Genomic DNA, 14956 nt, shown 5'->3' with positions numbered 1-14956 from the left:
TGTTCCATCTCATCCTTCAGAAATACAGCCAGTCAGTGAAGATTTCAAAGCATGTTTTACCACCAAATGTAGCGTTTATCTTGCAACTGTTGGATTAGCGTCTGTTACAAAACCTAATGTTGAATTACAGAAAAAAGCTTCTATGATTTGTAATCGACAGAGATGACTGTTCCTTATTAGAAAATATGAAAACCATAACAATAAAGAACATCGTCTAGTGGCTAGCTGAGGCTTGGGACAGTTCAAACAAATGTTTAATACAAACATCGTGGAAGAAACTGTAGCCAATTCTCATGTTTGAAGAAAACCCATCTGTTCTGGCATGAGATAATAATGATATCCTTCAGCTTGTTCAGGAATCCAAGGGTGCAAAATGCACTGGAAAATTGGCTTCAAGAATTAATATCAGTCAGTGATAATGGACATCAAGAAATCAGTGATCCTCTATTATCGAGAATCAATGTGATGACAACTCTGAAGACTAAGTTTGAAGAAGAACTCCCCATAAACACTCTGTGTCACATTCTGGCATTGCAGATGCTGTTGGATTGGCATTATGCTATGTGACGCAGGACAGCGTTACCACCCAACTGATGTGATGGTTTTGAAATACTGACCCAGCGTCACATCGTCAAGCAGGTTCAGTTCTTTACGGCAAATGCAAATAACCGATTTTGCAAATTACTGTAAGTGAACATTGCTGTATTTATCAATGCAATAAACACATCGTTTCGATAAATTGTTTTTCAATAACGAGTTACTCATTTCTACAGTGTAATAAAATCCTTCTTTACGCTAAAATAAGCTTTTGATTTATTTGTTCCTCCATCCCGGATTTTGTTCAGATTACTTGAAACTTTAGATTTGTGGGTTTCGGATTTGTGGTGTTCTACTGTATTTCAGGTCGTTAAGAAATTTAAATTGACCAATAAGTACTTAAATATGATGAGAGGTATTCTGACAGATTTTCATGTTACTTGAGTATTGTTATAATGTATTGTATGTAATTTCATCTAGTGTGAGTCTCTTAATCTACATTGTTCTAGAGATATTCAGATCCATGGAAAAGTAATAGTATTTATTGTTGCAGTTTTTCTCATATTTTAACATTGTTGAAAATGTCAGACAGTGATGTAACATGTGAATTTCCTTCTCTGTAATACCATGCAAGGTAGAGTCAGTAGCTTTATTAGTTATGGAATGAGATTTCATCCAACCTTGTACGGAAGGATGATTGTACACAGAATGAAATTTTCACTCTTCAGAGGAGAGCTTCTGTGAAGTTTGAAAGGTAGGAGATGAAGTACTGGCAGAATTAAAGCTGGGAGGAGGGATTGTCGATTCTGCTTTTGTAGCTCATTCAGTAGAGCACTTGCCCGCTTAAGGCAATGGTCCCGAGTTTGAGTCTCGGTTCAGCACACAGTTTTACTATTCCAGGAAGTTCAATTTGTACATAACTTGTAGAAGAAATAGCTTTTAAAATAATAGTACCAGGTCAGATACAAGGCAAATTTTTAGAAATCGTAAATCTAGAAAGGTGTGTATGTACAACTTCCCAGTTTAAAAAGAATCCCCCATCTCCTCCCCTGTTTTCCTGTTCACTGCATCAACAGCATTCACATTCGCTAGAGGAAGGAGTACACCATGAACCTAGCCGAGATGAAGGGGGCTTCTTTGCCTCTGCAATACTTTAGGTGTGGATGCATCCACTTTGTAAGGGTATCTGTGGAGGGTTGAGACAGACAAGGTGTCTGAAGAGAGTAGCAACCTTTTCAGTAGTTGCAGGGGCAACAGTTCTGGCCTTACAGCATTAGCCAGCATGGCTTGTAAGTAGTGAGAATGGCTGAAACCAAGGGAGAACTACAGCTTTTATATTTTGTGAGAACTCAGTCTGTACAGACATAGAAGTTTCTTTAAAGCATGTAAACATAATGGAACTGATACGTGAAGATGTGGCACTTGGCAGTACATTGCTACAGACCTGTTCGAGAACTGTGAGGAGCACTGTAGCTACAGTTACTAAATTGTGGTGGAACTACTACACTACCATGACTGCATCACAGTTACTAAATTGTGTGGTGGAACTATTAAACTCAACAACTACAGCAGCAGCAGAGCTTTGTGCATTGTGCGTCCACACAGCTTACTCTGAGTTCAGATTGTAGTGTTACTGATGATGACATCCTGCTGGTTAAAACATTACAGAGGTAAAACAGAGAAAATCATTGCACCATTTAGAGCTTCAGAGTGGTGTGCCAGTAGCTTCTGCTTCCAGAGCTGTCCACACACTCTTAACTGAAACATTACTCTACATGAGCATTGCAGCTGGCTATTGCAGTCTGTGCATAATGGAAGGTTGATCATAAAATGTCTTTCTTCATGAAATGTCGGTGCTTTTTATCAGGGTACATGAATTCACAGAACAGTCAACATGAGAATTCTGAAAATTCTAACATGTTACCTTGAGACAGGAGTGTGGTGTGCAATTAGTGCAACACTCATTATTGGGGCAGGGATGGCTTCTATCTTTGAAAACATCTCACATACACTCCTGGAAATGGAAAAAAGAACACATTGACACCGGTGTGTCAGACCCACCATACTTGCTCCGGACACTGCGAGAGGGCTGTACAAGCAATGATCACACGCACGGCACAGCGGACACACCAGGAACCGCGGTGTTGGCCGTCGAATGGCGCTAGCTGCGCAGCATTTGTGCACCACCGCCGTCAGTGTCAGCCAGTTTGCCGTGGCATACGGAGCTCCATCGCAGTCTTTAACACTGGTAGCATGCCGCGACAGTGTGGACGTGAACCGTATGTGCAGTTGACGGACTTTGAGCGAGGGCGTATAGTGGGCATGCGGGAGGCCGGGTGGACGTACCGCCGAATTGCTCAACACGTGGGGCGTGAGGTCTCCACAGTACATCGATGTTGTCGCCAGTGGTCGGCGGAAGGTGCACGTGCCCGTCGACCTGGGACCGGACCGCAGTGCCGTAGGGGACTGCACCGCCGCTTCCCAGCAAATTAGGGACACTCTGCCTTGGTGACAATGATGGTCGTATGCGTGTTTGGCGCCGTGCAGGTGAGCGCCACAATCAGGACTGCATACGACCGAGGCACACAGGGCCAACACCCGGCATCATGGTGTGGGGAGCGATCTCCTACACTGGCCGTACACCACTGGTGATCGTCGAGGGGACACTGAATAGTGCACAGTACGTCCAAACCGTCATCGAACCCATCGTTCTACCATTCCTAGACCGGCAAGGGAACTTGCTGTTCCAACAGGACAATGCACGTCCGCATGTATCCCGTGCCACCCAACGTGCTCTAGAAGGTGTAAGTCAACTACCCTGGCCAGCAAGATCTCCGGATCTGTCCCCCATTGAGCATGTTTGGGACTGGATGAAGCGTCGTCTCATGCGGTCTGCACGTCCAGCACGAACGCTGGTCCAACTGAGGCGCCAGGTGGAAATGGCATGGCAAGCCGTTCCACAGGACTACATCCAGCATCTCTACGATCGTCTCCATGGGAGAAGAGCAGCCTGCATTGCTGCGAAAGGTGGATATACACTGTACTAGTGCCGACATTGTGCATTCTCTGTTGCCTGTGTCTATGTGCCTGTGGTTCTGTCAGTGTGATCATGTGATGTATCTGACCCCAGGAATGTGTCAATACAGTTTCCCCTTCCTGGGACAATGAATTCACGGTGTTCTTATTTCAATTTCCAGGAGTGTAGTTATAGGTGCAGTGGCAGTGTGTGTTGTCATGTTATCTTGAGTGGAAAAACCATAAATCTTTTCACCACTCTGAAGCTCTAAATGGTGCAATGATTTTCTCGGGCTTTTTTTTTTTTTTTTTTTTGGCCACTCCTAACATGCCTCACTTTGGTTAAAGCTGATCTGCCAAAGTCTGAGGAACAGACCAGGCTGTATGTGGAGTAGTAGCTATCTCCGCAGTATCAGTTCCAGCACAGCTTCTGGTAAAATGCTTTCAAAATGTGTGTGAATTTCTAAGGAACCAAACAATATACACACACCAAGCAATAGTAGAAAGTTTCTGCAGTCACTATAGTAGCCTTTGTGAAACTGTGCCGATTGCACGCATTTTGTATTTGCTGCCCAGATGTAGGTTTTATTGAGCAATACTAAATATTATTTTACCAAATTCTAAGTTTTGGAAAAGATTGCGGTGTTATGATTTGGTGGTGGGCGGGGACATCAGTCCAGAGTCTCCAATGCTTCGCCTAACTCCTCTTAATAGGTTTGTTTATAAAAAAACTCATCTGCAACCAGTCACGATCATGACTGGTAGCAGATAAGTTATTTGTAAACAAACCTATTGTTTTCACAGTCACAGACTTTCAGAACCATTTATAATGGATCAAATCATATAACTCCCCTTAGTTTGTCTAAAACTGATGCATCACCTGCCGCAGTTCGAGGAATGGGCCAGAGCTTATGCCGAGATTGGAACCTAGCTCGCTGGTATTAGAGTCTCTGCAGTACTGGATACAGCATTTGAGTTCTATTTGAAATACTGTGAATTGCTTCAGAATGATTCTGCCATTACGACTTCCTATAGACAAATGCATTGTAGTGGTTACTTGTCCTAAAAAGATTACTGTATACTCTACAGGGTTAGTTTACTAATGAACATTTTATATTTTTGTGTTAGTCATCAGAATGTCACTTCCTACAGTTTTTGTCGCTCATAAAAGACTGGGGAATGGACTGTAAAGTTAGCAAGTATGAAGATGAAAAAAATAACACATTTAAATGATATCGTTTGCCAGTTTATTTGTGTTTTTAGACACTCCCGATCACCAGACAAGAAAAACTGGCTGTGAAGGCGTAAGTTAGTCGAAGTTCTTTCCAGCAAATAGTTTTACATCACAGCAAGATATATCTCAAGTTCTGATTTATCAACTGAACACTTTTTTGTTATGGTTCATATACTGTGTTAGTGAAAATAAAGGGAAAAAAACAGTATGAATTTAGCTGGTCATTTCTCACGAATTCATCAAGACGTTATCACCAGTGACTGAAGATTGCTATGCTTCATTAATTAAAGTAAACCATAGTTTGTGTGGAATGTGTGTAAACAAATGTGCATGAACATCCAGACTGCACCATTACTAGCAGCTAAAAAGTTAGACAGCTACACGTTATAATTGACATTGTCCACAGCCAAATCAACTGTAATAAAGTGTTCTAGACACCTACTAACTCTGCCCAAAGTATTTGTGCTAGGTCTGTACCACTTCCAAGTGAAGACACTTTTCAAATCTGGGGCTCCAACTAAGCCAAAATTAATGTAGAAGTTGCATGTGAAACATGTTGCTGTGAAATGTGACACCAATATTAATACAGTCTGAGATATGTCAGGATTCTGGTAGGGACTGAACTTCCACAGTGTTCTGATGCTTTACCGTGTTATTGTACACATGGTCATCAAACTGAAACTGGATAGCAGGGATGATCGGTAGAACATTTTCGGGCACTCGCCATATATTTTTCATTGCACTCAGTACAGTATGAAAGAGAAATTAACTAGAGTGCCTGATCGCTTCTTAGCATCAACTTTGACCTATTTTCAGAAAAAAAAAGAAAAAAAAAAACCATTAGAATATGTGGCATCTGAAGGGCACACACTGCCAAAGATCATTGCTCAGCGTGTATTCTGGAATCGACCTTTATATTGTGGCGTATACAGTTTAAAAAAAGTTCTAAATTGCTGGATAAAATTGACTACTCTTACCATTTCCATGTGGTGGAATATTACTGACGTTACAATCGGCCACTAAGAATCTGCCATGGACAAAACCTCGACTAACATCGATACGGAGGGTTAAGTCTGTGTATGAGGAGTGAATTTCACTCCCAGTCAATGAACTTAGTAAAATTGCATGGCCTCCAACTTGTTTACATTTTCAGTTCCTATGTGACAATTATCTTTTGAAAATGGTTGAAATCAAATCATACGATCTTGAACTGATTGCTTCAGATCTTACCGTATAATATTTAACAGAAAACTCTGTTCTTCCCTAAACACAAGCATGCTAATGTATTCAGGAGTTTTCCATCAAAATGGCCACCTCGACTGAACAATTTTATATACAGTGATAATGGAAATTCGTGGATGGAAAAATATGTAAGGAAAAGCACGTGCTCACCCATTGTGGACCAGTGCATGGCCTGCAGAAATATGTAACAAAAAACAATATTCGCACTAGCTTTCAAGCTCTTTCTCTTTCCGTAGTAAAAGTGCAAGTAAGAATATTTACACAAACACAGCCATACCAATAAGCAAACGCACGCACCTGGAGTCATGGCAAAACTATTTTTATATACCATACCATTACAACTATTTCAGATACAGATAACTGCTGCCATTCCTTTTGAATGCAATGCTCATTTCAGTTATAAGATCGTGAGTGCTCTGACATAAGTAACTCTGTTTGGAACATTCAAAAATCACTGAAAGAAATTTGTGGAGGGATATTCAAGTCACCTAAGTGACATCCAATTGATCGCAATCATTTCAGAATAACTGCCTAGCAAAAAAAAACATATGATCCCAAAGCCTATGCTTTTCAATTATTTGTGCATAAAGTAAGATAGAGCATGGAGTGCAGGTTTACTTCATTCATATACAGAAAGCTTTGCAGCAATGATGCAACTTTAGGCTTCCTGCTTTCATTGAGTCAAACATAGATGTGAACACTTCTTTCCGCGAGGTGCGGCAAAAGCTATTACCTGTATGGGCACTTTGAAATTGTACCAAAGACTAGTAAACAAATCTCCACTGCTGAGAAAGAAATTTAGGCCTTTTAAAGATCAAAAAGACATGGGCGCAATCTTCTTGATTGGAATTCCAAAATTTCTTGCGGGTGGATACACGAGATTTGGAATACTTTTACAGATGGTCTAGGATGCATTTTTAAGTACACTACAGGGTGGGAGGAAAAAAGTATTCCTGAAGGAGGATATTGATTTTGATCCTATGACAGCAATTACCGCCTGGAGGGCAGTAGATGTACTGATAATAGTTTCAACGTTGTACACCAACAGATAGCGTAGTAACACTCCTACCAGAGCGCCATTAGTGTCTACCCTTTAATAGGGAATGCTCACAACCAGAAGGCTCAGTATGGCGCAACCGTGCCATAGAGAGAGACACTTGCTTCCTACAGCCATCTGAACGAGTTCGAAAGGGATCAAATTGTAGCCTTCCGGGTTGCTGGATGGTTCCTGTGGAGAACTGCCAAACATGCTGGACATGCTGTCATCAGTTGCGCAACAATACTGGTATCAGTGGGCACAGGAACATTCTCACACCTTAAGATGAGGTTCTGGATTTCCACAAAGCACAGACTCTCACCAGGATCATTGTATTGTAAGGGCAGCAGTGGCATATTGGACAGCTACCACAGCACAGATAAGAGGGCTTGTGAGCCCTGACATGTTAACACAAACTTTGTGAACCGATTATTAGGAGTGGGACTAGGGGCATGCACTCCTCTAGCCCGTCTTCCACCTGTGCCACAGCAACGATGTGCACGGCTCGACTGGTGCTGTCAGAGGATAACTTAGAAGTTGGAATGGCATGCCTTAGTCTTCAGCTTTGAAAGCAGATTCTGCCTGCACGCAGGTAGTTGTCATTTGTGTGTACAATATAGACCTGCTGAACAGTGTCTCAAGGGTGGTGATGGATTGTTCCAACTGGATAATATCTGTCCACATACTGCCCATGAAACTCAATGTGCTCTGTGAGATGTGCAGCTACTTCCCTGAACAGCAGGATCTCCAGACTTGTTTTCATTGAGCACGTGCGAGGTATGATGGGACCAGAAGTGACATGTGACTCGTCACCCAACAACTATTACAGAACTACATGGACAGTTCAAGCAAGTGTGACATATCAAATCGCATTCGCCACCTGGACAATCAACTGGATGCCAGAGTCAGTGCCTGAATTGTCACCCGTGGAGGCCACACAATGTGTTGAAATGGGTGTTTCAGCATGGGTCGATACCTGGCACCTCCAAGCCACCTGTGCTGTTGATCTGTAAATGTAATCATTTCGTGTAGTCCCTATGCACTGTTCCAACAACAAATCTTGAGTTAATTAGAAACCCCAAATAAGGTGTACTGATTTTTTTCCGGCAGTAAGTGACCACAGTTTCATACTGCCAATTTCTGCTTCTCACAGATTACTAGTCACCATTCACACTCCCAACTCACTGCAAATGCTCTTTGAACAATAGGCAATGAGTTACTTAACTTTGAACTATTGTAATAAATATAATCAGTAACGAAAAGATACTCACCTCATCATCAGGCTGTGATAAGAGATTTACAGTCTGAAATAATGAAATGTTTTTAATCAATAGTTTCCCTGCAATCATTTGAGAACAACTGCGTAGCGAAAAAACATGCAAATCCAAACTATGTGGTGTTTTGTTTTTTATGCTTTAAGTAAAACATTTTCCAAAAAAAGTACTCCAGCAACTTTTCCTTATTTACATAGAATATGTTCTTTCAGCAGCACAGCAGATGATTCAGTTTTTAGGTTTCTGCTTTCCCTGAGTGAAATCTACATGTGAATACAAGTATTTCGGTGGCAATGTGAAGAAGTCTGCCATAAAGAGTCCATGACAAAGAATTGTGGCAGTGAGCCTCAACAATGCATTATAATGTGTACCAGCTTAACAACAGGAGTGTTGCAACACGAGTTTTACATGTAGATTAGCCTGCCTTCAATACATATTAAATCACTCATTACATACATACATGATTTGTATACAGCATTTACATTGATTGCAAACTTATTACTTACATCATGATGTGCTCCCATCTTTGCCATGAGGTTTTACTCCAAACACCAATTCAGTGTTGCGCACTAACTCCCGTAACTGTAACTTGCTTACACCCACTAGTCTATCGTTGTCAATCGCTCATATCAATCCACTCGTACTTTCCCATTCTCAGTCCCTCATTCAACCCAGCTCAACTTTCCTGATGTGTGCTGCTTACATCGCATAAGTGATATGAAAATGATGATATTTCCTTACTTGACATTGTTCTCTGAATTTTACTCATGGATCCAAACAAAATACACTATGCCAGTCAAGTCATCTGGCTGTAGATACATAATGCTGCCCATGCAAAGCTGGGCCTTGTAGTTAGCAATGTGATAGATGTTAATGTACATAGCTATGATACACAGAGTAGGGAAACCTTCCACAGAGGTAGAAGTAATAAGAAGGCTTAAGGCTTCAGATCACAGTCCAAAAACAGTAGTTGCAATTTTTTTTTTTTTTTTCAGCAGATTACCATCTTATCTTGAGATAGCTAATTTAAATCCCTTAATCAACTGAAGCATTTATTTGTAGAGAAATGCCATTGTTCAGTAGAAGATTTCAAGTTGTAATGTTTCTTTGTAAAACTTTGTGTGTCTATATTATAAGTTTGTTTTTGTCCAAAAGTGCTTCTATTGGTGCACAAAAAAGGTGAATGTGCTTCTGTTTAAATGTCTCTGACTGAAAAGTGTAGTATTAGCTGCCTCATTCTACCTGCTTCAGCACCTTTTGTAAAAGTTTTCCAAAAATTTCAAAGTGTGAACTTATTTGTGCTCTTCTTAATGCGCAACTCACGTCCCACTCCCCTAACTGTAACTTGTTTACACCCACTAATCTATTGTTGTCAATCGCTCATATCCATCCATTCACACTTTCCCATTCTCAGTCACTCATTCAACCCAGTTCATTGTCTTTATCTCTTTGTTTCTCTCTAACTGTCATTGTCTCCTGTCTTAACAGCCACAGTCTCCTTCATTCTGTCCTACTACCACTACTGTCTCCTTTTACTGTCACTGTCTCCCTTTTGCTATCTCTTACTGCTCCAAGCTAAAATTAAGAGAACATCCAAGAAATACACAAGGTCCATTGACGAGGGCGTGGGCTGCAACACTCTTCACTGGAATGCGATTTTTCTTGTCTCCTGAGGTTGTTGTAAGTTCAGTATTTTCTGTGGTTTTGTAGACTGTTGTGTGGGTACAACGATACCTCCTGTAGGGCATGTTGGCGGCGTTCAATGCAGTTGCCTGTGCAGCAGCGAGACACAGACTGAGCGTAGCGCGAGAGAGCGCTCGCTTATATACTGTGTGAGGACATTGACCTTAGATAAGGACTTAGAGTTTTTGTAGTGGCCAGCGGAACGTTATCCTGGACGCGCACAGTAGGTGTTCTAGATGTGCGCGTCCCCGCTGGCGTGCCGCCAACGCGAAGCGATAAGCGTGTTTACATAACAAAACTGCTCTCTTCCTCATTGTCATTGCCATAGACTCCATCTCTCATTATCACTGTATCACGATCTTCCACTTTCTCCGTCCCTTTATTCCACTCCCACTGGCGCTGTTTCCTTCACACTTTTCCTCTAACTGTTAACTATGTTACACTGCCATTGTGTCCCTCTCTGTCTCTCACACTGCCATTGTCTCCTTTGGTGTTTCTATACCACAACCACTATTATCCTAAAGTTTTTATTGCTTTCCTGTCTCTTTCCCACTGCCACTGTCTCATCCTCTCAACATGAAAAAGCACGGATATGTTTGCATGCCAGAATTTTTGTGAAAATCTTTAAAGGTGCTGAGGAAGGTGGAATGAGGCAGCTGGTACCCGACTTTCCAGTCAGTCTTTTAAACAGGACCATATTCGCCATTTTTTTTCTCTGATAGAAGCATTTTTCCACCAGTTCCCTTCTCCCTTCCGTAGCAGGGAATGTCACTCATATGAAAAGAACCTTATGGATCAGTAAAATTTTAGTGGTTTACTTATGTGAAACTGAAATAACACTAATTTCATTATAAAATAGTTGGGCATTGTTTTTGCTAACCAGTACAGTTTAATGGAAGTTATCCCTGCTAGAACTTTTGGAACAGTTAGCAAATGCCTAATATGCTCATCAAATGATGGGCATGAAACTGTTAAGAAATTTTCTTCTTCCGTGAATAATTAGAATACTGAGATGGGGCAGTAACTCAAGATGCTACCTCATGAAAAATATGTTCAGAGAGAGAAATATGATCACCTGTTTGATGACAGTAAATGAGAACCATTCATATTTAAAGTGGACTTTCATGCCATTCATGTGGTAAACTTGGTAAAGGAAGGATGCTACAGAGAATTAGAGAGAGAGGAAGAGAGAGAGATTTGGAAGTTGTTAGCATTTGCATCATCCCAAGACAGCTCTTGCATCAGCTGTTGTTCCTATATGTGACCAGAATGCACATCAGTTTGTTGTGGAAAACATTTACTGTTTATTTCTGGCTGAGGGATGGTAATAAACCATCAGAAATTATGTCTATGGTTGCAGATTTTAATGATGTAAGCAATTGAATGGGCTTAAAAATTTCACAGTGGCTGTGATTGTGCTGAAAGCAAAGTCCACAAATATTGTTTTCGTCATTAATGACTACATTGTTGCCATTTGGAAACCAGTAATGATGACGCTCACACAAGGATTTTGTTAAAGGTAGGCTTGAGGTTTCCAGAAAACAGCTCAGTTGTTGCAACATGTCATTGAAATGGGTCCCAATATCTTCAGTGCGATTCGGAGAAATGCCATTCTGGATATCTGTTGGCAGATTTCAAGTTTGTTTGAGAGAGCATGTTTATGATAAATTGCCACATCTGAGGAGACTAAACACCAGAAAACAAGATTATGGACATGAAATTTTGAAAAAGAAGTTGAGAGGCATTTCATTACAGAAGAGTAATGAATGCTGCATATTGCTGTTGGCCGGAATGCTCCCTATCTCAGTAAATAGTTATGGCATCTGTCTGTAACATTACACGATAATGCACAGTCGTATACAGTAACCTTGACCAGTAATAAGCTCCATGAAATCCATAGAACACCTATTTTTCAATCTTGGTTTGTCTTCACGTGACTTTCACATGTTGTAACGTGTAAAGTAGACATTAGGTGGCGAAAAATTCAGTAAAGATGCAGTGCTGGTGTGTAAAAAATACTTTTTTACTGAATTAAAAAATTAGAATTAGGAAGATGACATACTGCATTTGTAATTTTATCGTTACAAAAATGTGTTAAAATGCAAGTAACACTTAGAATTATTGTTTATCCATTAATATTGTTGTGCTATTAATGATGCTTTGATTTTAATTGCAGGAGTTGGTCATATTGCATCCGCAAGTCTTGCAGGAACGACTGTGCCTGCGAACCAGGTTGTGACGATAACAGCCCAGCAGCAGGTAAAGATAGTCATGCATCACTGTAATTTGTTTGTACTCTTACACCGCTACATACCTTGATCTGTTTGTTGTGTAAATTCTAAATATCAGAAATGCCATTGTTGTGGTTTTTATGTTCTGATGTGAGACCAGAAGTCTAGTTATGCTGTACCTTCTATTTTTGTTTTGAATGCCAGGTGTTAATGTGTCCTACCCACAAAGATTTTTTGTTTTTCACAGTATGGACAATATAGAACTTAAGGCTTTTTGGCCTTTCTTTTCTGTACCCAGACCTCTTCATTCTTTCACTCCTCTTCTTTCTTTCCTCTGGAAATGTAGTGTATGGACCTTCTTCTTAGTGGTTTTATGCTGTAGTCTTTGCTAATGAATGCTTCTCTGGTTTGGATCATCTCTAGTGTAATACCCATTTCCTGTGCATCTCTTTTGACCTCTTCTGCTACTTGGAGGTGGACTTTAGTGATGTTACATAATTGAAGATATTTTTGCTGAGTAGGTTTTCATCCATACTTACTATATGTTTGTAAAATGTCAACTATTTTCACTGCATTTTTGGTATACTTGTGATCTCCTCATTTTTCTTATTCTTTCTTTCCTTCTTTTCAAGTTGACCAACTATCCCTTTCTGTTTAAAATAAGGCACTCCAAAACATTGAGCCCTTCCAGTTTTATAACTGAATTATAGTGCCTGATGTTTGGCACGTAGGACAATGATCATTGGTTGTACCTGCTCTGTGTTAGTTTGTAAGCAAGTTCTACTTTTCTGGTTCTTCCTTGACTACCTTTTTGCCCAGTCCGTTGGGTTGAATCCATTCTAAGTATTTGAATTTATCTGTGCTTTTAATCTTCCCATATTTTACCTCCAAGTAATTCTTCTCTATATGTTCTGTTTTTTCATTCGAGACTTTGAGACATGTTTTTCCACTGATTTCACGCAAGATCTCCAACATTCTTTGCAAATCGTTCTAGTTTCTGACTAAAAGGCAAACAGCAGGTTTATTCGTCTCTTCCCAAGGTATATAACACCTGTTTCTTCTAACTTCAGAGCATCTTCCCACGTTTTCATTGTTTTCTCCAGGATGATACTGAAAAGCATTGGAGATAATCCATTGCCTTGCCGGATGTGTGCCTTTATTTCAAAAGGCTCAGAGATTTCGCTAAAAAGCTTAGCTTTCGAGATGGTGTCTGTGAGGGTTTGTTTCATGATTTACCCCATTCTTACATCAATTCTGAATTCCTGTGAAACACTAAATAAAGTTTGTCTGTCAATCGAGCTGTATGCTTTTTTGAAGTTGACAAAAATAGCTAATGCATTCTGGCTTCTTAGTTTTCTAGTTCTCAGAATGCTCTTGAGATTGAATATCTGTTCCACATGTGATCTGCCTTTTCGGAAACCAACTTGATATTCTTCAATGAGGCGATCAGACTTCTCTTCAACTTTTTCACCAGAACTTGGGAGAGACCACCGTAAGCAAATGAAAGCAAGTGAGACCACACATTTCAAGTCTTCTGGTATCTTTTCAGTTTTTCTTCTGTGAGGTGGTGTATTCTATCAACTTGCCCTCCAATCTTCCACACTCCATCACAATAACATATTCACCTGGTGATTTCTTGTCCTTGAGCTCCTTAATTGTTTCTCTGATTTTAGCAAGGCTTGGTGATTTTGGCTCTAAATTATTATGGACTTGTTTCTGAGCATCCAATCTTTCCCAAGGCCCTTGCTGTTCATCAGCACTTCGAAATACTCTGCCAAGAGCTGGTACTTTTCTTCATTGTTAATAACTTTGCTTCCACCCATTTGCCCGAAGCACAGACTTGGTGTTTGTTATAGCTCCTCTATGAATGTTCTGAAAAGCTGCCTGGTGGTGGTCTTTTTGAACTCTTCTTCCACCATTTTCACTCTACTTTCGTCTTCTCTGTTATAAGTTTGGCAGTTTCTTTCCTTTCTTTCTCCAAGTCTTCTCGTTTTTACTCAGTCTTGTTTGAGTTCCACCTCTTTCAGGATTTTAATCTTATAGTATGAATTTCTCTCTCTCTCTCTCTCTCTTCTCTCTCAGAGCATAGCTCTGCATTGAGCTACAACTGCTTTGCATTTTCATAGAGGAGACCAAGGGAGGCATTCATTCTGCAAACTTCAGTCATTATTTAATTTTACAAGAAAGAAAATTCTATTTAGAAATTGGTAAATCAACACTCCTACATGGCACGTCCCAGGTGGCCGATAGGGAAGTCCTCACCGATTTACCGGCGGACTTGAGTGAAATAAAATAGCTCTCGCAGACCAAATACACCCTCTGCGGTTAACAACCGTAGTTGTAAATTGGAGCTTGCTCCAGCTAAGGTTGACAACCTTCGAAAGTCGAAAATGGAAAGGTCTTTTAGGAAAAAAATTCCACCGTCCTGCTTAAAAAGGCAGGAAAAGGCTACATCGGATTCGGTGGGTAGTCAACTAGAAGACAGCATCAAATCGGACCGTTTGCAACCATCAAAATGCACACTAAAACACAAAAAGAAGGTTAAACATGAGCAAATAAATTATATAGCAACACACAACATGAACTCACTACTTCAGACTGGAAAACTCAAGGAGCTCACAGATGAACTAAATAAACAAAAAAATTTAATAACAGGGATCCAAGAAATCAGAAACACCACAGAGGACCCATTCGAATCACAAAA

At 40.4% G+C, this 14956-nt stretch overlaps 1 protein-coding gene across 2 annotated transcripts in view; it reads left to right on the top strand.

The window, feature by feature from the left end:
• Nucleotides 1-14956, top strand: part of LOC126094773 (putative mediator of RNA polymerase II transcription subunit 26) — a 261755-nt gene that overhangs the window by 223701 nt on the left and 23098 nt on the right. For both annotated transcript variants that reach the window (XM_049909325.1, XM_049909326.1), the window contains one exon: nt 12198-12280. In XM_049909325.1, the coding sequence (XP_049765282.1) occupies nt 12198-12280 (83 nt within the window). The remainder of the gene's footprint in view (nt 1-12197; nt 12281-14956) is intronic.

The sequence above is a fragment of the Schistocerca cancellata genome, chromosome 8, assembly GCF_023864275.1.
Source record: "Schistocerca cancellata isolate TAMUIC-IGC-003103 chromosome 8, iqSchCanc2.1, whole genome shotgun sequence".
Classification (NCBI taxonomy): domain Eukaryota; kingdom Metazoa; phylum Arthropoda; class Insecta; order Orthoptera; family Acrididae; genus Schistocerca; species Schistocerca cancellata.
The sequence above is the reverse complement of the archived record's forward strand: the minus strand, read 5'-3'. Positions and strand labels throughout refer to the sequence as shown.